We start from the raw sequence: 19,570 nt of genomic DNA on the forward strand, positions 1-19,570 counted from the left end.
ACGGCTGTTCTTCCTGCCTTCCTGCTGGAGTGCACAGGGACAGGAGCGACCTCCTGACTCACCAGCCGCCGTTTTCCCTTCACGGCCGCCAGGACTGGCGAAAGCTGCCCCATCGGCGGGGCTAACTTTGAGTTCTGAACCTTCTATCCCCCAGCGAAGACACGGTGACATTATGTGAAGTGCAGAATGGTGCGTCCGTATAATTTCCCTAGATCTTCAGGTTTACATAGCCGTTCCCCTCCTGCTCCACACACTCCTGTCTGCTCAGCGTCCCGCAAGCATTCCCAGCTCCTCGCGTGGCTTTGGGGCGTTATTTCCTCTCCCTGTGCCCCAGTTTCCTCCTCTTTGAAACAGAGGTGCCTCATATATGGCAATGGCTGCGTGAAGTGAGATAAAGTTGATACAAATGCTTGTTGCAATGCCCGGCACATGGTAAGCTCTCACTCAGCGTCCCTCTTGCTGTTCTTGCCACCGTGGGGGGACCCGTGGTCTTGGCGCCGGGGCACCAGAAGGGTCTCAGGGGGGCATTCTGCTTCACCCCTCCTCTCCCCTCCGGTCCCTCCACACCCCCTGCACCCTCCAGCCGTTAAATTTCCACGAGGGCTTTGGTTTGGATGTTCCTGAAGGGGGGGTGGGTAGGCGAGGGGGTGGGGGTAGGATGGGGGGAGGGGTGGAGAGCAGATATCTACAAAGGAGTGAATGATAACAATGAGCCCTTTCTGCTCCGGTTCCTGCGTAGAAAACATATGTTCAGTGATGCGGGCAGCAGTCGGGTTCAAGACACACTGTAGGACTGCAGACAAAGGCCCGCCCCCGCCCCCCGCCCCGGCAGCCACAGCGTCTCCAAACACAAACATCTTCGCTTGTCTCACTCGTAAGGGGTAAGGGACGGAGCTGTCAGCCAGATCCTCTTGCCTGTGATTCCCCCCGGCCCCGTTCCCTTTCAGAGGCCTCCCCCGCGCCCCCAATGCTTTACACTTCGTATACTCCAGTGTGCACGGCAGACCACGCCAGCCTCTGTGGGACCGGCGTGGGCGCGGGCCACTCTGATGGAGATACCGGGTGACGTTTCCCGCGCCCCCGGATCGGAAGGACCTAAGCCCCTTTTAGGACCGACATCGTCCCTGGCTCGATGATTCAGTGCTCGGTGTAGCTCGCCCTCCTTCACCTTCAGTGAAAGGCCAGCGGATAGGTCAGCGTCCTGCGGCCCTTAGAAGTGGCGGCTGGGAGCCGGGGCCTGTGCACGTTGCGGTGGGGTTGGGAGAGTTCTTGCTCTTACTTGTAGGGTGAATCGTTGTTGATGAACAGACACAGATACATCAAGGCCCCGCAGAAGGAACTGGAGGGAAGCCGCTGTCATTCTCCTCTTATTCATGATGTGCAATCTATACCCAGGTCTGAACTTATTTCTACACCCGGGTAGTATTGCTCTGCGAGCGTCTGTTGATAAATCTTATTTTCTTCATGGAAGATTTTGCAGCTGTAGTAGGTTTATTTCCATGCACGAGACTTTAGGAAGATGCTTTGATATGTGTTCCTTTGTAACTCCGTGTATGTGTGGGGTAGACATGTATTCTTTATGATGCTTTTCTGTGCAGTGCACTAGAGCTTCCAGTGCTGAGAACAGGCAGCTAGAAATACACAGAATTCTCACCCCAGCGGTTCTGCCTCGGATGCACGTGGCTCTTGGCTATTTCACATTCTCCGTCTCAGTTTTCCCATCTGCAAAATGGGAATTCCACGATCGTCCTACCTCATAGGGCGGACCAGAATAAAGCAAGGTCAGTGTTCACACGATGATGGTCGGCGAAAACACTCGCTGTCTCTGGACAAGTCTCGCGCTGTGTCTTCGTTGCCCATTATCGAGTCAACTTCAAGGCTTTTGTTTCTTTTTTCTCCTAAGACCCGCGCTGGGTGCTCCGTTGGAGGATACTGTTAATTAGTTGCCTGGCTCATCCTGGAAAGCACCCGCGCGAGCATTCAGAGGCAGGAGGGAGGCAGGGAGTTTCCCGTTGGCTTAGCGCGCTAAATGGGCCTTGAGCTCGTTTCAGCAATTGAGGCAATTACAGCCCCGCTAATGAATAGGCAGTCAAGTGGAATTTCCCGTGTACGCTGTCTGCTGGGCCGAGGATAATTTCAACACCTGAAAACGCTCAGACATAAAACATTGTATAAATATTTTCTAACGAGAGGCGCCAACAGAGTCATCTCTGCCAACGCGTGTCAGCACCGACAAAGGCACGTACTGATGCTGGTGCACGGACAGTTTTTAGTGCTGTCACCTGAAGATCCTTGAAAGGAAAAGCATGGTAGAAATGGATACCTGTTCCCCTCAGGCTGAAAATGAGTTGGCAAAGATCGTCCTAATGGCTGACGCGAATAGACTGCAAATTGGGCTAGACACGCCCCCGCACGGCCCGCCCTGCCGGCCCAGAGTGGAGTGTCACCCACAGCCCACAGTAGGACCACTGGAAAAATCACTGGCTATTCTTTCCCACATGGAATGAATTCATTTCACAGACGGATGGGGAAGGGAGGTGATGGTTGTACAAGTGTGTGTACAAGATTTGTTTTCCCTCCCCTTGTTTTTACTTTTATTTAAAAAATATTTTTATTGATTTCAGGGAGGAAGGGAGAGGGAGAGGAGAGAGAGATAGAAACATCCATGATGAGAGAGAATCATGGATCGGCTGCCTTCTGCACGCCCCCCCCCACTGGGGATCGAGCCCGCAACCCAGGCATGTGCCCGGACCGGAAGCGAACCGTGACCCTTTGGTCGACGCTCAACCACTGAGCCACACCGGCCGGGTTCCACCCTTGTTTTTAAACAAAGCGGATGCTTCCGAAGGTGGAATGATGCCGGGGCTCTCTTGGCAAGAAGCACCCTGCTGTTCCCTCCACCTCTCTATGAGTCAGCGTTAGCACATGGACCGCGCGAACTAGTGGCGAAGAAGAGGCGGTTGAAGCAAGCGAATCTACTCGGCTACTTGGAAAAAAAGGGGGGGCGGGGGACACAAGAAGAACAATGATTTTGCAAACTCCATAAAGGTCAGAAAAGAAGGCTCTCAGTAAGGAGAGCGAGCCTAGAAATCAAATCCCATTTCCTATCATAAGAAGCCCGTTGTTTGAGCCGCGGTCGTTAATGTACTGGACGTGAAAGATTTAAGGCTCGTCGGAAAGCCGGGCTTCTGTTTTATTAGGCTGCTCTTGAAAAGCCCAAGCAGAGCGGGGACTAGGTGCTTGGAGATTTCTTAATGGGCTGTCAGGGGCAAGACACCAGGGCCGCGCTGCCCCAGCCCCTTCCTGTACATGGGAACAGCGGGGGCCGGGCGATCCCGGCCCGAAGTATGAATTACTTGATGCTTTCTCTGCTCCATATGGCCAGCCGTGTCTTTGGCAATTAATCACGGACAAAATCAGTCGAGTGCTTTTCTGAGGCATTGAAGTCAACATTTAGTTGTACCTGTGCCAGGGGGCAGCGGGGTTGCACGCGTAAAAGAGCGGGCGCGGGGCTCTGGCGCCGGACCCAGCAGCTGGCTTCTATAAACAACACTCCTTCCCTCCTCACCTTTTTCTCCCCCGCTTTCATTTTTCTTCCTTTCCTTTCTTTTTTCTCCCTTTTTTCTCTCCTGTCTTTCATTCCTTTCTTCTCTTCTTTCTTTTTTTTTCTTTTATACTTTCTTTCTCTCTTTCTCCTTCCCTCCCTCCTTCCTTCCTACTTCCCTCCCTTCCTCCCTCCCTCCCTTCCTTTCTTTTCCTTGACGAGCACATGGGCTGTTTTGAGCAGCAGCAGCGCAGGGGCTGCTCCCACTCCCTGCCCCAGCGTCCAGGCTAAGAGTCTGCAGCAGGCCACCCTTCCCTCCCGCCGGGGCATTCCAGCAGCCGCCCGCCCGCCCGCCCGGGAGCTCTCTCAGTCCCAGGCCGGCGCGGTGATTCCTGTGCTGGGGGAGAGAGTGGGAGGCGCTGTGGAAGTACTTGGGGAAAAGTAGCGGTTCCATGTCATAGCGGTTGCCGTTCAGCATGTAAAAACCAGGGCCCCTATTTTCCATGATCCCCCCACCCCCCAAGCTTTTACCCATAATCCTGCTGACAACAGTAACAGCAGCATTTATCGAGACTTTGTATGGGCCAAGCATTGTGGGTTATCGCCTGTCATCATCCCCACACGCTTTAGGCGCTGTTGCATAGACCCCCTGACCGACGAGGAGACTGATCAGGAGAGTTTTTCCCTGAATCCCGTCCCCACAGATATTCTCGACTGTTCTCGGCTCCCTCCACTCCAGCGTGCGATGGAGACATGCTGAGCTGTGTCTCCCTGGGACGTGTTTGTGAGGCTTCGTCTGGTATACGCCACCGAGACGTTCATTTACGTGGAGCGGATCTTGGAGACAAATCGCGCCACGCCTACCTGGTTTTGGGTGGGAATGGACTTCTGCCTTTGCACCTCCCTTTCCAGAGGGTCCAGCTTATCTCCCGCTTCCGTGGTCCAGGGGAGCTGCAAGCTTATCTCCCGCTTCCGGGGTCCAGGGGAGCTGCAGGGCGGGGAGGGCAGGCAGGCGGGCAGGCAGCCGCCTTCAGTGGCCTGAGGCCGGGTCCCCAGCCGTGACTCCTGTTATCTCGGATCCCAGGTCATCCAGGATGTGTTTTCTCAGATCCAGGAAATGGGAAAGAAAGTTTTAACATTGTGTAAACATCAGCACCCCCAAAAGCCTCCCTTCTTGGAGGAGGGAGATAAAGGAGGCAAGAAGGCGGCCAGGGATGTTTATTTGTTCTGCGGGGCTGAGGACCCAGGCATGCGGGAGACCCTCCCCTCGGGGGGCCAGGCCCGTGCAGACAGCGTGAGGGCGTCACTCAGCACTGCGGCCGGGACCCCACAGAGGAGCCGCCTGGAACTGACAGTCAGTCAACGAGGGAGGACCCGGACCGACCTTTCTTTGATGGGACGGGGCTCTCTCAGTGGGTTCTGTGCCTTTCTTCTTCTTCTTCTTCTTCTTTTTTTTTAAGAAAAAAAAAAAGCGGGGGCGGGGGCAGAAAGGGGAAAAAAAGTTCTGGACTTTTGAAGAGTGGAGCCCTGGCTGGTGTCTGACAGCCCATGGCAATGTTGACGGGAGGAAATAGCTTTCCCAGCCGATAACATCTTAAGCCAAGTTCCTTCACAAGTTGAACCTTTCGCCCTCATTATCAGCGGGCGCATATCTCTGTGATTTGTGTGCGCGGAGGGAAACGCAGCCCTAACCGAGGCAGATACGTGTGTAAAGAGCGTGAGGGTCGACATTCCGCCCATAAAGACAGCGTTGCTTTTCTGGGGGGTGAAGGGGGGTGGCGGGGTCTGGCATCCTGGTGTTTATGTGCCTCTTGAAATTGGGAAACCAGCCGCGGAGTTTTCGTTTGGGCTCTTTTGTGTTAATGAACTAAGCGGAGGGAGGACCAGCCGCGTTTATGGGATGCCTCCTGTTTTCCCGCGTCTCCTTAGACAAAGTCCTCTGATGTGTAAGAAGGATGGAGAGAGCTGAGTTTTGGAGTTAAAGGCCGATTTGAAAGTGTGACCCCCCCCCCCCCACCCCAGAAAGGAACCCACAGAATGAGAGACACAGAGAAGGATTGGTAAGGAGTCCATGCTGTCATTCCTCTAAAGCCACTGGAGGGGGCTTTCCCAGAGAGCAGCAGAAGAGAGGAGAGGAGAAGCAAGAGGTAGCCCTGGGCTAACCTAACAGTGGAGGGTCCGAGAGGCAGTGACCCCCAGGAGACCGAGGACAGGACAAGAGTGGGTGATGGCCCGAGGGGGAGAGGCGCTTCCTAATGGAGAAACGCCAGGTAAAATCGGGAGCGACTCTAAACAGGAAACCCACCCTCAGCGGACACGGGTTGACCAGCGCCAGGCTTTGCAGAGGGGCCTGCCGCTGGCTCCTGGGGGGCTCCTCATGGCTATGTGTGTTCGGTGGCGGCCTGATTTCCTTTTTTCTTTTTAAATTAAATCTTTATTGTTGAAAGCATTACATATGTCCCCCTTTTCCCCCCAGTGACCCCTTCTAGCCCGCCCCCACCCCCCTCCCTTGGCCCTTCCCACCCTATTGTCTGTGTCCATGGGTGATGCATCTATGCATACAAATCCTTTGGTTGGTCTCTCTCCACCCACCCACCCTCCCCCACCTTCCCTCTGAAACTCCACAGTCTGTTCCATGCTTCTGTGTCTCTGGATCTATTTTGTCCATCAGTTTATTTGGTTCATTAGATTCTACCTATGAGTGAGATCATGTGATGCTTGTCTTTCTCTGACTGGCTTATTTCGCCCAGCAGAATGCTCTCCGGGTCCCTCCGTGCTGTCGCAGAGGCTAAGAGATGGGTTTCCTTTTGAAGTTTTTCATTTCAAGTCATCGACACTCTCGGGCATCCTTTTGTTAAAATAGCACAGTCACCCTGGCCGGTTTGGCTCAGTGGATAGAGTGTCAGCCTGCGGACCGAAGGGGTCCGGGTTCAATTCCGGTCCAGGGCATGTTCCTCAGTTGCAAGCTCCTCCCCGGCCCCGGTCCTGGTTGGGCTCGTGCAGGAGGCAACCAATCGATGTATTTCTCTCACATCGATATTTCTGTCTTTCCCTCCCTTCTATTCTCCTTAAAAATCAATAGAAAAATATCCTCGAGTGAGGATAAAAAAAAAATAGCACAACCTAGCACTAGGTCGACGAGTGAGTTTAAGATGAAACAAAACTAATCATCACAGGGGCATCTGTACTGGGCACGTGTCCCCACAGGAACCTGGGGGTTGTCGTCTCCGTGTCGCCGTGTGGACGAGGCCCACAGCGAGGAGGCGACGGCTGGGGTTCGAGCGGCCAGCCGTCTGTGGCACCGCCTTAGCCTCCTCCTGATTCGCCAGCGTTCCCTTAGGTTTCTGCGGGAAAAGATGGCAATGAGATGAAATTCCACCCCCAGAGCCCGCGCCCCGGGCCTGCGGTTCGCTTGCCCCGTGTTCTGAGGGGAGGAGAGGAAGAATGTGCTTTTGGTAACCGGAGCCTGTTCAAAAACTGGCACTGGTTGGAAGACAGCTCTGCGTTACTCCTGATGGGAAAATGGGCCGCTCACCGCTTCCTGTGCAAACTCAGCCCCGAGGAGCCAGCGCTTCTAGAAGGAGGAGAACTGCCCCGCGGATCCTCGTAGGAGGAAGGCCCGTGGACACCCTGAAGTTTCCATCCGGGCAAGGACCTCTTTTCACTCTGAATTTCAGGAAATACTGTATTGGAGGGTCTCCGTGCTCCATGTAGGTTCACCCCTCCTTTTCCAATATTACAAAAATCAGTTTAGCAGATTGTGTTTGGTCATCCAGACATACAGCCCCCCCAAATGAATATGTACTTTACCAGCTGATAGCTCAGTTTTGAAAATGAAATTTATTTTAATAAACACTGACTTTATCATTATTCAAAGTGTGTGGGTACATTTTGGGGGGCGCCCTATATTTCCTCCTATTTTTTGCTAACTACTTAATTCATTCGATGTACTTGTATGTAAGCGTGTTCTCTACATCCCTTCTCGTCCTAAACATTTGATGAAAATGCATTTAAAAAGTAAACGTTATCATATTTTCATACAGTCAAATAGGCTGTTTGGAGATAGACAGTTCATGAGTTTTAACGTATGTATGAGATCATGTAACCGCCACTGCACTCAGGACACAGCAGAGTCCCATGTTTCCAAAAATCCCCCCACGCTGCCCCATGTAATAACACTCATCCGACCTAATCCCTGGCCTCCACTGCTTTTCTCTCCCTCCCTAGAATTTGCCTTTCCCAGAATGTCAAATAAGTGGGACCACTCAGGCCCTAAGCGTTTGAGACCGGCCCCTTCCGCTCAGCATGATGCCTTCGCTGGTCATCCCAGTGGCTGCGTATGTCAGTGCCTTGTCCCTGTGGATGGCCAGGCCGGAGGGATTCCCTCGTATGGATGTACCACAGCGCGTTTATCCATTCACCCTTCGAAGGACATGTTGGTTGTTTCCAGTGTTTGGCAATTATGAATAAAGATTGGTGCACATGTTTTTGTGTGAGCATAAGGCTTTAATCTCTTCAGATAAATCCCTAGAAATGGGATTTCTGAGTCCTGTATTAAGTGTCTGTGTAACTGTTATAAGGAACTGCCAAACCATTGACCAGAATGGAAATATTTTTGCAGTTCCACCACTAATGCGTACACTTAAAAAAAAAAATTGAAATGCTCTTGGGTTGAGGTTGGCAAATTGCGTTTCACCGTTCCTTGGAGGTTTTTTGTTTTTTAAAAATATGTTTTTATTGATTTCAGAGAGAGGAAGGTAGAGGGAGAGATAGAGACATTGATGATGAGAGAGAATCATGGATCAGCTGCCTCCTGCACGCCCCCTACTGGGGATCAAACCCACAACCCGAGCATGTGCCCTGACTGGGAATCAACCATGACTTCCTGGTTCATGGGTCGATGCTCAACCACTGAGCCACACCAGCTGGGCTGCATCTGTAGGGTTTTAGATTGTAGGCAACAGAAACAGAGTCTGGTGAATTTGAACAAAGTGGGACTTTGATGAAAGGCTATTGGATAACTCGAATTATCCAAAGAGAAGAAACCCAACTGGTATTGCTCAGGGGTTGAGCATCGACCTATGAACCAGGAGGTCAGGGTTTGATTCCCTGTCGGGGCACATGCCCGGCTTGTGGGCTCCATCCCCAGTAGGGGGCATGCAGGAGGCAGCCGATGCCTGATTCTCATCACTGACGTTTCTCTTTCTCTACCTCTCTTCCTCTCTGAAATCATTAATATGTACCTAAAGAAAAGGATCTGGACTCAGGAACTTCAGGAAACCAGGAATACTGGGAGGACCGGGGTGGTAGGAACTAAGCAAATTGATAAACAACAACAACAGAATTGCCGGCTTGGCTGGAAGTAGAAATGCATGATTCCAGTAAGAGAGGCTGTACAGCAGGCCTCGCTCAGAGGCAGGAAACACAGAGAGAGAAAGTCAGAGACCCTCTCCTTACTTAAAGGCAAAACAAACAACGCACGGCACAGTGTACGTGGAAATCATGTCTAATAATAGCTCCTGGTAGGCAAGTCCCAGGGAAGAAAGTCGTCGGGGCGCGAGAACATTAGAGGGGCGCCCACAGGACGCGGATATGACTCGGGGCAGCGGGGCCCGGAGTCTACCGCGGTGTCGCGTACATTGATTAAACACAAACTCCACGCCGGCCATTCCTGGCCATCATTTACTGTATTGATTTGTTAGCAGGGGAACTGTAATAAAACAGCCATTGATTTACTGTCCTTATTTGCTTATGGGCTTTTTTTTTTTTTTTGGTATTATTAATTTTTCACTCTTTCTTTTCCCTTTTTTTTTTGGATCATTTCTTCTAGACAAATGGGGTGCTTCATGAAGTGCGAAGAGAGGGGGTCCCCGTGGGACAGAGGAATGCCATGGTGACCGCCATCCTCGCCTCGCTCACCACGCGCCAGACGCTGCGGAGGGAGTGGCACGCCAGGTTAGTCCCATGAGGACGTGGGTTCTGCTGTTTCCGGAACACGGGGGCTGTGTTTGGCTGGGCTCGTCCCTCTCATGGGAGGGGTCTTGAAACAGAAGCCGGTTAGGTAAACGCTCTCAGCCATGGTCAGCTCTCCTGCACGTGGGACCTACGCTCACTGTGACGATCCCTGGGTCGTCTGGATGCGTAAGTGACTTAACCCCGGGTGTGACATTTGGAGGAAATGTTTGCACCTTGAGCAAATGCAAGATAAGGAAGTACCTGAGGCCGAAGCGCCCTTCTCATCAACGGTCTGAGAGACCCGCCTGGCGACTCAGGTGGGGCAGGTGTCTGGGTTGCCTGAATGCTGTCTGTGTGTCAGTCTTCGAACTGACCAGTCGGAATTCCCCCGGTCCCCACCTACTTTCTCTGCGCGTGGCCTGACCTGTGGTTAGAAAGCTGCCCCTGGAAAAAGGTTTGTGCAAATCATCCGTTTTTACAGAATCGATGCTTGCGTGCTACCTCTCAGGGTCTCCTGCTCCAGCTTGACAAACAGCTGATGGATGGATAGGAGGCTGGGCCGACTGCCCCCACAGGTTGGGGTTAGCCTTCAGGTCTGTGGTTGGTAAAAACGGTTGCGGTATCGTCTGTCCCTGAGCAGGGGGGACAGGAATCGGGACGATGACACTGTCCGTGGCCCCCGAGTCTGCCCTGATGCTTAAACATTCCGTGTGCCTGGGAGTCAGGACCGCTTTTATTGATAGCCGTCATCTTCTGCAAATGAGTTCACGCGACAGAGTTTGCAGTAATTGATGGCTTTCCTCATAGCAATGATCATAAAAATAGATTTGTCCGAACACGGCTAAGATGAGCCCTCTCCAAGCAAGGAGACAGCGGAGTAGGAGTTATCCGTTCTGATTGCGTATCGGAAAGCTGCCCTTGCACATGCGTCTGTCATCTCTAAATTTGGGCTTGTGCTGAGACTATAATTTTAAAATTCTCCAGAACCTTCTCCCCTTCCATCCTTTCCTGCCGTGTGGCCGGAGAGGGACAGTTTCATCTATAGTTACTCAGTGATTTCCAAGTTAAGTTTCAGGGACTAATTTTTAAATTTTCTCTGTGTTGCAACTTAAGTACGTATAGTCAGTCAGTCAGGTATGCCTATTCCGTTAATAACGGCATCTCGGCATGGGGACCTCTGAGAGGTTTCTCTCTCTGAGTTGGGTCTTTGGTATATTTTCCTCTGGTGATTCTGATGAAGTGGGAAAGGGAGAAAGAAGGAAAAATTCTCCTGTAATCCTCTCGGACCATCACACCCCCCCCCGCCTCCCCCACCCCCAGACAGTGCAGCTCAGAGACAAGTGTTGGGAGCAGAGGGAAGGACTTCTGATGGGTGCTTTCGGTTTGTTAACCGTGATTTCCCAAAGCGCCAGGTCACCAGGCGGTGTGGCCGAGGTGTCCCGAGTGAGAAGAGTCTGCTCTGGGCACCTAGGGCCCTTCCTGGTCACGGTTTAATCAGGAGCTGGAGCAGGGGTTGAAGTCCATGCGGTTATTCCGACATCTGGCACCGAATTTCTCACGTCCTCTGTGAGCGAGCGTTCAGCCCCCAACACTCTGTAGGCCGCCTTAAGGCCAAACACCCGAAAGGGAACCTCAGGAGAGGGTGTCCCGGAGCTCAGGAGACTGTCGTCCGAGTATTAAGTGCCCCTGGTCCCTTCCCCACCCCGTCCGTCCTCACCCCCATTTGATGTTTCCATCCCGGTGACCTGGCTCCAAGACTCATCCACATGATCCCTGTAAACAGGCCATTCCCACCACCTCTCCTTCCCTCATCAAAGCCACACTGGTCGTCTGGGCTCCGCTCGGCCTGCGTCGCCATCAGGCATGGGCACGTGGCAGTGAAAGTTATCGAACACCCGCCACCGTGCTGAGTGCGCTGCCTGGTTCTGGGGGCCGGCCCGTTGTGTGTGCACTGCGGAAATGACACGAGGAGAAACGTGCTGTGACAGAGAATAATCAGCGCTCGCTGAGGGCTCAGCAGTAGGCTGCTGTATTTTACTTGCATCAAAGCTACCGGGGGATCCGTTAGATTAGATAACAGGAATTTTTTTTCCTCTGAAAGTTAACAGCAGACGACTGTGATTACCGACCATCGCCCGTTGGAGAGTGCGTTAGGAACAGCATGGCTTCGGGAGGTTCAGGTGGGCCGAGGCCCGCGGCTGGCGGAGCTTCAGGCTGCATCGACTGCGCTGGTTCCCCATCTCCCCTCTTCGGCGGCTCATCTGTGATAATGACAGCGGGGAGCATGCTCAGGGCAACCTGCAGCTCGGTTTTAGAGTATTTGTGACAACAGTGTGGCGATTACCAGAAGGAAAGGGTTGGGGGGAGGTGGGAGAAGGTATGGGGGAGACACGGTGATGGTAGGAGATGTAACTCAGGGTGGTGGACACACAGGACAGTAGACAGATGATGTGTTAGAGAATCGTACACCTGAGACCTTTACAACTTTATTAACCAGTGCCCCCCCAATAATTCCATAAAAGACAAGCAAAACAAAACAAAACAAAATAGAAAAAAAAGAAGTGTGACTCTCTCGGGCCAGGAGCCACGCCTGGTTAGGAACGGCCCTCTGAAGCCCCTAAACCGCAAGCACATGTTCCCTGTAACGTGGCTTTGGGAGGAACGTGTCGATTCTGCGTGACGCGGGGTAACTGAGTTTGTCACAGTGTCACCCGGCCCCGCGGTGGCAGAGGCCCGTCCGAGGGCTGTGGGTTTCCTTGGCCCGAGCTCGGTGATCCCATAAACAGCCCCTCCAAATAGGCTGATTAGGGCTGTCAGCTCGCTTCCCGGAGCTGAATGGGCCGGGGCGCCGCGGGGAGGCCGTGTGAATGCGGGGCGAGTGTTAACAGAAGCGGGACAGAGTTTCCGCAGATCTGGCTTTGTTTACACACTCCCCTCCGCCTGACGGACAGCTTGTTATAGCTTTTAAAGAACTGGGCAAGCCCTCCGCCCTGACCCCGTCATGACCTCCGCAGCCCCGAGGTCAGCCTGCAGCTAATAAACGGCGCGATCCTGCGGGCCTACTGTAGGGAAGGCAGGAAAGGAGCAGCTGCAAGGCCGGCGTCCCGGGATAGGCTGCTTCAGGGTCACTCTCCGATAATGAAAATGATTACCAAATTATATGGAAGTTTAACCGCAATCGCCAGCGAGAGGAGGGTGGAGCCGGGCGTATTAGGTTTGATAAATGAACTGTGAAGAGGCCCATCTGGCTCTCCACATCGTCTCCCCCTCCCCCCCCTCGCTCCCTTCCAAGGGGAAGCATTGGAAAATAACAGCAGTACATATAGACTCAATGAGCCATGCGAGGGGCTGCGATGGATGAAGATTTAATGGTGACAGTGGGAGAGATTATCATTTGAAAAGTGCACGGAGGAAGAGGTACAGTTCCGTGTCCCGGCCCCAGTTGTTTTTCTACAATGAAACCCAGTCAAACGCCAGAGCCTTTGTTTATCTTACGCAAATCCCTAGCGTCCTGCCTCGATGGGCGACAGTTTCGAGGGCGTGTCTTGTGGCGGGACAATCATTCGCGGTCGGCACCAGGAAAGCAGTGGGCTTCCTTTGCCTCGAACCGTGTCAGGGTGAGAGTGGGGCACTTCATGTCTGCCGGCTCACTCAGGGTAGAGAAGGTAGGTACGTCACGTGCCAGAGAAAACGCTCCCCAAAACTTGCGATCCAGACGCATGACTCTCTCCAGGACTGTCTCGCACGCTGTTTTCTTTTGACTGCGACCTGGCGCTGTCTCTGTGAGAGTAAGGAGAAGGCACAGTGTCCACTGTCTGGATACATTTGTCTATTTAGCAAGCGATTTTTGTAGCCTTTGTCTACCTACTGCTACTGTATACCAGATACTGCGCGCCAGGATGGGCTCAGCAGCGACGTAAGGATGCATCCGGGGGTGAGATTGTAGCAAGTTTCCCGAAAGCGGCCTGGAAGGCAGCGGGAAGGGAAGCGGGGAGCCCAGTCGCCCTGACCCACTCGGGACGAGTGAAGTGCAGATGCCTCTGAAGACGGGCCTCGCTGTGCCGTTGGAAACCTTTATCTCGGACGACAAGGTCTACGTAACACAAGCCTCGCCCAGGCAAGGATTGTATTTAACATGGAAAGAGGAGGTCTACCCATTTCCCCGAGTCAGCCTCTTTCTTTACCTTTGGTTTTGACTTGACCTTGAATATCCGTGGTGACTGACAGGTGAGCAGAAGGTGAGGGGATGGATACGGTGGAGAGGCGGGGAGCTCTTTTAGAACTAACCGTGCTTTTTAACTTTAAAACAAGGCCATTACACTTATGCTAAGTAAGGTACGGATTCACACACACACACACACACACACACACAAAAACCAGGCCACTAGGGTTATTTTTAAGATATAATTCACATAATATAAAATTTCACTTAATATAGGCATAGTCACTTTAAAGGATGCAATTAAATGACTTGCTTAGTACACAAACAAATCGTTACCCCGACACGAAACCCTCGACCCGTTACCAGCGCTCTCAATGACCGTTTTCCCACAGCTCCTGACAACCACTAAGCTACTTCCTGTCTCTATAGATTTTCTTGTTCTGAGCATTTCCTATAAATAGAATCATACAGCATGCGGCCTTCTATATCTGGCTTCTTTCATTTAGCGTAGTGTTGTAGTGTATACGTGCTCATTCCTTATTATTTGCCAAATAATATTCCCTTGTATGGACGTACCACACTCCATTCATTCATTCCTCAGTGGATGGGCATTTGGGTTGTTTCCACTTTTTGGCAATTCTGGGAAGAAGGGAAAAGGCCCCCTTCGAGTCCATATTTCCCCGCTCCGGGCAGCTGCCGTTCGCTGGCCACCTGCTGATGTCCTGCTGGGGCTTTGATGCTATCAGTGCAGTGATGTGCCCCCGCCTCGGTGGCTTGATATTGGGGCCCACGTGGGATTCCCGTTCTAGGAAACCGGGATCACAAAACGGTGAGCCACCAGCCTTGAGCACAGGCTGTGGGGTGACGAGGCTGATGTCTCTATCTCCTGAGACGACATGTGACTGAGTCATCTGACCACATCTGCTGCTGTCACTCACGCTGGCGAGAGTGGCTGCTTCCTTGGCAGAGGGGGCCGGGGACCAGTTCAGTAGCTGTCAGCGCCCCTGCTGGCTTCGATGGCGGGGCCGGGATGGGCGTGGGGAGCAAGTGACGGCGATTCCGGGGACGAGCCGGGAGGCACTGGCCCGCTAGCCTCCCGTGATGTCCTCCTCTTGTAATGCACCTGGTCCCGCCGCCTTTCATCCCTGCAGGCCCTGCTTTCCCCGCCCTTAGCAGGAGCATGCCCTCCGTGTCTCCATAAATCCGATAACTCCATAAAAACTCCTCATAAATGTGCAGGGATGGAAACATTGTGTACATTGGAGCGAGGATTAGATGAGTCTCCAGATAGGGTCCTTTCTATCCAAGATTCAGCCCCTGCATCTGAAGGAGTCAGGTGTTGCGAATGTTGTTACCACTGTTCCTGTCATCATTTATGGCGGACAAAGGCCAGTTGAGTCGTGCGCATCTTATTTATAAAATCAGCACCGAGACCTCAGCGCGGCCCTGCCCTGGGCCGTTTCTGACTGTGATCAGATGCTGGCTTTTTCCGACGAGGCGGCGCTTCTTAACCTTTTGAGAAGACATTGATCTATTCATGTCTTTATTCACCAGATACTTACTGTGCAGCTGCTATTTGCTAAGCCCCGTCCCAGGTCCCGGCAACCCAGCGGCGAGGAAACGGGGGACCCTGCTTCTTTCAGGGCGCGTATGTTCTAGTGCAGTGGTTCTCAACCTCTGGCCCTTTAAATACAGTTCCTCATGTTGTGACCCAACCATAAAATTATTTTCGTTGCTACTTCATCACTGTAATGTTGCTACTGTGATGAATCGTCATGTAAATATCTGATATGCAGGATGGTCTTAGGCGACCCCTGTGAAAGGGTTGTTCGACCGCCAAAGGGGTCGTGACCCACAGGTTGAGAACCGCTGTGCTAGAGGGACGGCCGGCGAGCACGGTGCTCCTGGGTGGGATCCTGAACTTCGCTTTTTTAAGAAGATGCATGCAGTTGTCACGCCCTGCATTGCGACAACACTCACTAAAACCCAGACAGTCAATCGTCCCGTGGAGATAAGACGATAGAATTTCCCTTTCTGATCCTCATCCTAAAACGATCACTTTGTCGGGAAACTTACTGTTCAGGTTCTAGTGGGTCCTGTCTGCGGGACAGGCCCGGAACCCCGGCATTCTGAGGAACCCCACCCTGGGGAGGTGACAACTTTAAAGTCTCCTTCAGATCATCTGCACCGGTTCCCAGCTATCTTTCAAAAACAAAAAAAAAGTGTACCCCTAAAGGGTTCCCCTTCAAGGAAGGCTCCCGTGCAGGCCGCGCTCCGTGCGCCAGTATCTCTCACGAGAGGACGGGAGACCCCGTGCCGTCTCCTCGGTGCTGGGGTTGATCACACAGCGAAGCCAGCGCGTCACAGGTGGTGGCTGCGGCGATGGTGAGCGAGCTGTGGGTCCTCCCCTGACCGAGGGCCTCCCTGGGCCTCCCTGGGCCTTCCCGGTCCTCCAGGGAGGCTGTAGAGATGAGTCACCCTTGGCTCGGGGATCTGCCCGGTGAGGAGGGCAGGGGGGTATCTGTGCGTACCTGTCTCCTGGCACCTCAGCATCTTTCACACTGTTTAGCTGTGGGGGCGTCTCTCTGTAAGGAAGCAATTTCCAGCTCAGGCTGTATACGTGCCCCTTAGAAATCCCTTAGGAAAGCTGCTTTGTAGCGATGCCATTTTGGTTACAATCTTTCAGCAGGTGGCAGGGCCCGGGTGCCAGTGAGGATGTTCAAGTGGAGCCACCAAGAACCCGTTGGTCCTCGGAGTGGAGTGAAGTGAGGCCGGGGGGGCGGGGGGGTGGAGGCCGATGGGAGTGGCTCCCTGAAGGAGAACGGGGAGCCTTCCTCTGCCCGGGACAGGCCCCCGGCAGCCGGCTCTCTGTCCATAGCAGCAAACCGTCCGCTGCGCGTCAAGAGGGGCAACGTCATGCTCTCTGGGGGTGTCCTGGGCTGCAGGGGCCGGGCGGGGGGGGGGGGGGGGCGGGCAGGGCATAGCGCTGTTGCCCTGTAGGGGACACTGTTGTCTCACTTATCCCATCTCCTGTGTCTTGTCCCAGGACAAAACCACAAACCAAACAAATCAAAAAACAAAAGTAAGTCAGCCCCTTCCCGTTGCTCCTGGAGGGACCCCAGGTGTCTACAACAGGCAGTGTCTGGGGATCGATCGGGCCTGGGTAGTGGCCATGCCCAGAAGGGAACAGCTGAGAGTTTATTTTCGGGGCAGAAGTGATGGACAGGGCCTTCCAGATGCGCTTTCTCTCCACGCTCCCCTCCAGACAGGGTGCTCAGGCAGGTACTCTGTAGTCGAATACCATTTTCGGTTCAATTTAATCAGACTAAGATGTGCCCATGGGCCTTTGGAATCTAGGTAACCACCCTCCGCCTTCCAAGGGCATTCTGCAAGTTCCGATCGTCTCCTCTCCATCCACCTCTCTCTCTTCAGCCGAAAGAGATGCCGTTTTCTGAGCGAATGAAGTCATGTCTGCCAGGCCGGCGTGCGGAGGGCTCAGCGTGAGCCCCGCGCCAGCTGCTGGGCTGGGCTCTCCGGCCAGCCCGCCTCTCTTCCCAGACCGCCGCCCGCCTCCGCCTTCGTCCAGGTGCCCCGCGGCCTTGCCAACAATTCCTCCGCCCGCCCGCCCGGCTCTGGCCCCTTCCCGACCAGAATGCGGGCCCTGGAAGGCGCTTGCCGTTAACCCGGGAAAGCCCGGGCTGTGCCGAGGCGGTGCGCACAGTGCGGACATTGTTCGCTCGCTTCCTTTCGCGTTTCACCATCAATTACGCCATGTGTTTCATCCAGTTGGTGCTACCCTCCCAGCGTTAATTATAACCTACACGACTGTTACAGTTAATTTTATGGCAAGCATATTGTCTCTCCCAGGCTCCCGAGCAGCTCATAAATTATCCTGAAGGTAAAATGTAACTTGGGGAACTAGTTATGAAAATTCCATCCATCTCGCTTAGGAGCCGCAGCTGCTGCTGTCAGCCGCCTCGCCACGGCTTGGTGGAGGAATTACGGCGGGTCAAGTTTAAGAGGGTCGGCCCGGGCTGTCACCCAGGAGAAAGGCTGTCCTGGCCCTGTCAGCCGCGTCCCTCCTGCCCATCCCTGGCGGCTTCCCTCCGCGGCAGGAGGCAGTGGCGGGCAGGTGGACGGTCCCCGAGCTGTCTGTATTCATTACTTTACAGGAACTTGTCGCGGGGCGGCAGGCCCAGGGACCTTTCCTCTCCGCGCTGTCATGATGGGAGGCATCATCTGCAAAGTGCGGGCGAGATGACTCTATAACTGACTCCGGGCCTGGTTCCGGAGGCCGCCCGAGGAGACGGGACAGCGCTGTCCCTGACAACACCTCCTGGCAGCCCCAATCTGGCACTCCCTCCCCACCCCCACCCCCACCCCCACCCGGCGAGCTGTCTTCCCACAGCCCTGGCTGAAGGAGCATTCTATCCCCGGGTTGTTCTTTTTCGTATAATCTGATCAAGTGAGATTTCGCTGTGAGCAAACCGCGCTGGGAAATTGCCTCCTAAGTAAATTAGCGGGTTACCTTATTGGGATAATAAACACACTCCTTTTTTTTTTTTTTTTTCTGTTTCCTCCCCGCAAAGGATCCGCTTTAGGTGCCAGCCCCCGGGGCCCGAGCAGTATTATTTTTAATGACGGAACACACGCCTCTCATTTAGCCGGTTTGTATCGTGACTGTAGACGATCTTTCGGGCTGCCGTCCTTAATCTGAAATTCCGCACGTTGTGCTCGCCTTAAAAGCTCTGAGGGGGCCTCTCGGAGCCGGGAGCCGTGCTCAGCACAGCGTCTGGCAGCAGCGCTGGCGCAGGGCCGGGCCCAGAAGCCGGAGAGGGTGCATGGAGAAGGGTCGCCTGCGCCACATGCTTCCAAATGCAAGTTCGAGCGACGCATCCGCCATCAGTGCCGGCTTGGGTGGCGGGGGGCTGGTTGAGAGCGCTGTCAAGTCAGGGAGACCCTCCCCGAGCTGGCGAAGGCTCCCTGTGTGTTGGGGAGCATGTTGGTGTGTGTTCACACATGTCCCAGCCTATGTCCCAAGGCACCCAAGGCCGTGACCCCCGGGCTGTGTGAGGAAGAGAATGGGCCCTGGCCTTGCACAGCCAGGAGGGCACCACGGGATGGGATAGGACGGGACCGGACGGGACGGGATGAGAGGGGAGGTCTTGCCCGAGGAGGCCCCGGGCTTCCTCAAGGAAGGTTCTTCTGAGCTTTGCACGATCGCCACACGATCCTGGGGTATTTGTGAGTTTTCTAGTGAAGTCAGACAAGAGGCTGCAAACACAGAAATGTCCGCAGGGCCTGGCAGGTAACCGAGACGGATGAAGGCAGAGAGGTGGGGCCAGGCGACCGGGGAGGTTCAGACCTGTCCCGGGTGGGCAGCGTCTTCCAGGCTTGCAAAGGAGGCTGCTCGCGTTACCAGGGCCTCTCCCTTTTCGGCGCAAAGGAAAATTCAGGGGTTAGATGTGCTTGTGGACTCTCCCATTTAAACGTCAGCCAAAATTCAGACCTGTGTGCCTGTTATTCAGGCTGATCAATACCTCACGTCTGGGAGTGGCTGGGGTGGCTGGGAGTCTGAGCTAGAATGGAAGTCCTGTCTGCTTAAAGTGAAAAGTCTTCTCCACCGTCCACACGTGTCAAGGAGAGAGGCGCTGACCTGGGCAAAGGGCCAGAATGCGATCTGGTCACCACCCTGTGACCTCGTAACTGTTGTGCTCGATGTAGGTTCTTTATTTTTAAAAATATTTTTTTTAATTGATTTCAGACAGGAAGGGAGAGGGAAAGAAAGAGAGAAACATCAGTGATGAGAGAGAATCGTTGATTGTCTGCCTCTTGCACACCCCACACTGGGGATGGAGCTTGCAACCCAGTGCCCAGACTGGGAATCGAACCGTGACCTCCTGGTTCAT

General features: G+C 53.8%; 1 protein-coding gene across 6 annotated transcripts in view; it reads left to right on the forward strand.

Moving 5' to 3' along the window:
- Positions 1–19,570, forward strand: part of FTO (FTO alpha-ketoglutarate dependent dioxygenase) — a 442,045-nt gene that overhangs the window by 117,743 nt on the left and 304,732 nt on the right. For all 6 annotated transcript variants that reach the window (XR_013996928.1, XR_013996929.1, XM_081108555.1 and 3 more), the window contains one exon: positions 9,375–9,499. Coding sequence is in view for 4 of the 6 variants with exons in the window: in XM_081108555.1 (XP_080964681.1) it covers positions 9,375–9,499 (125 nt within the window). In the remaining 2 variants the exon portion in view is untranslated. The remainder of the gene's footprint in view (positions 1–9,374; positions 9,500–19,570) is intronic.

Source organism: Myotis nattereri (genome assembly GCF_964212035.1).
Source record: "Myotis nattereri genome assembly, chromosome: 15".
Lineage (NCBI taxonomy): Eukaryota > Metazoa > Chordata > Mammalia > Chiroptera > Vespertilionidae > Myotis > Myotis nattereri.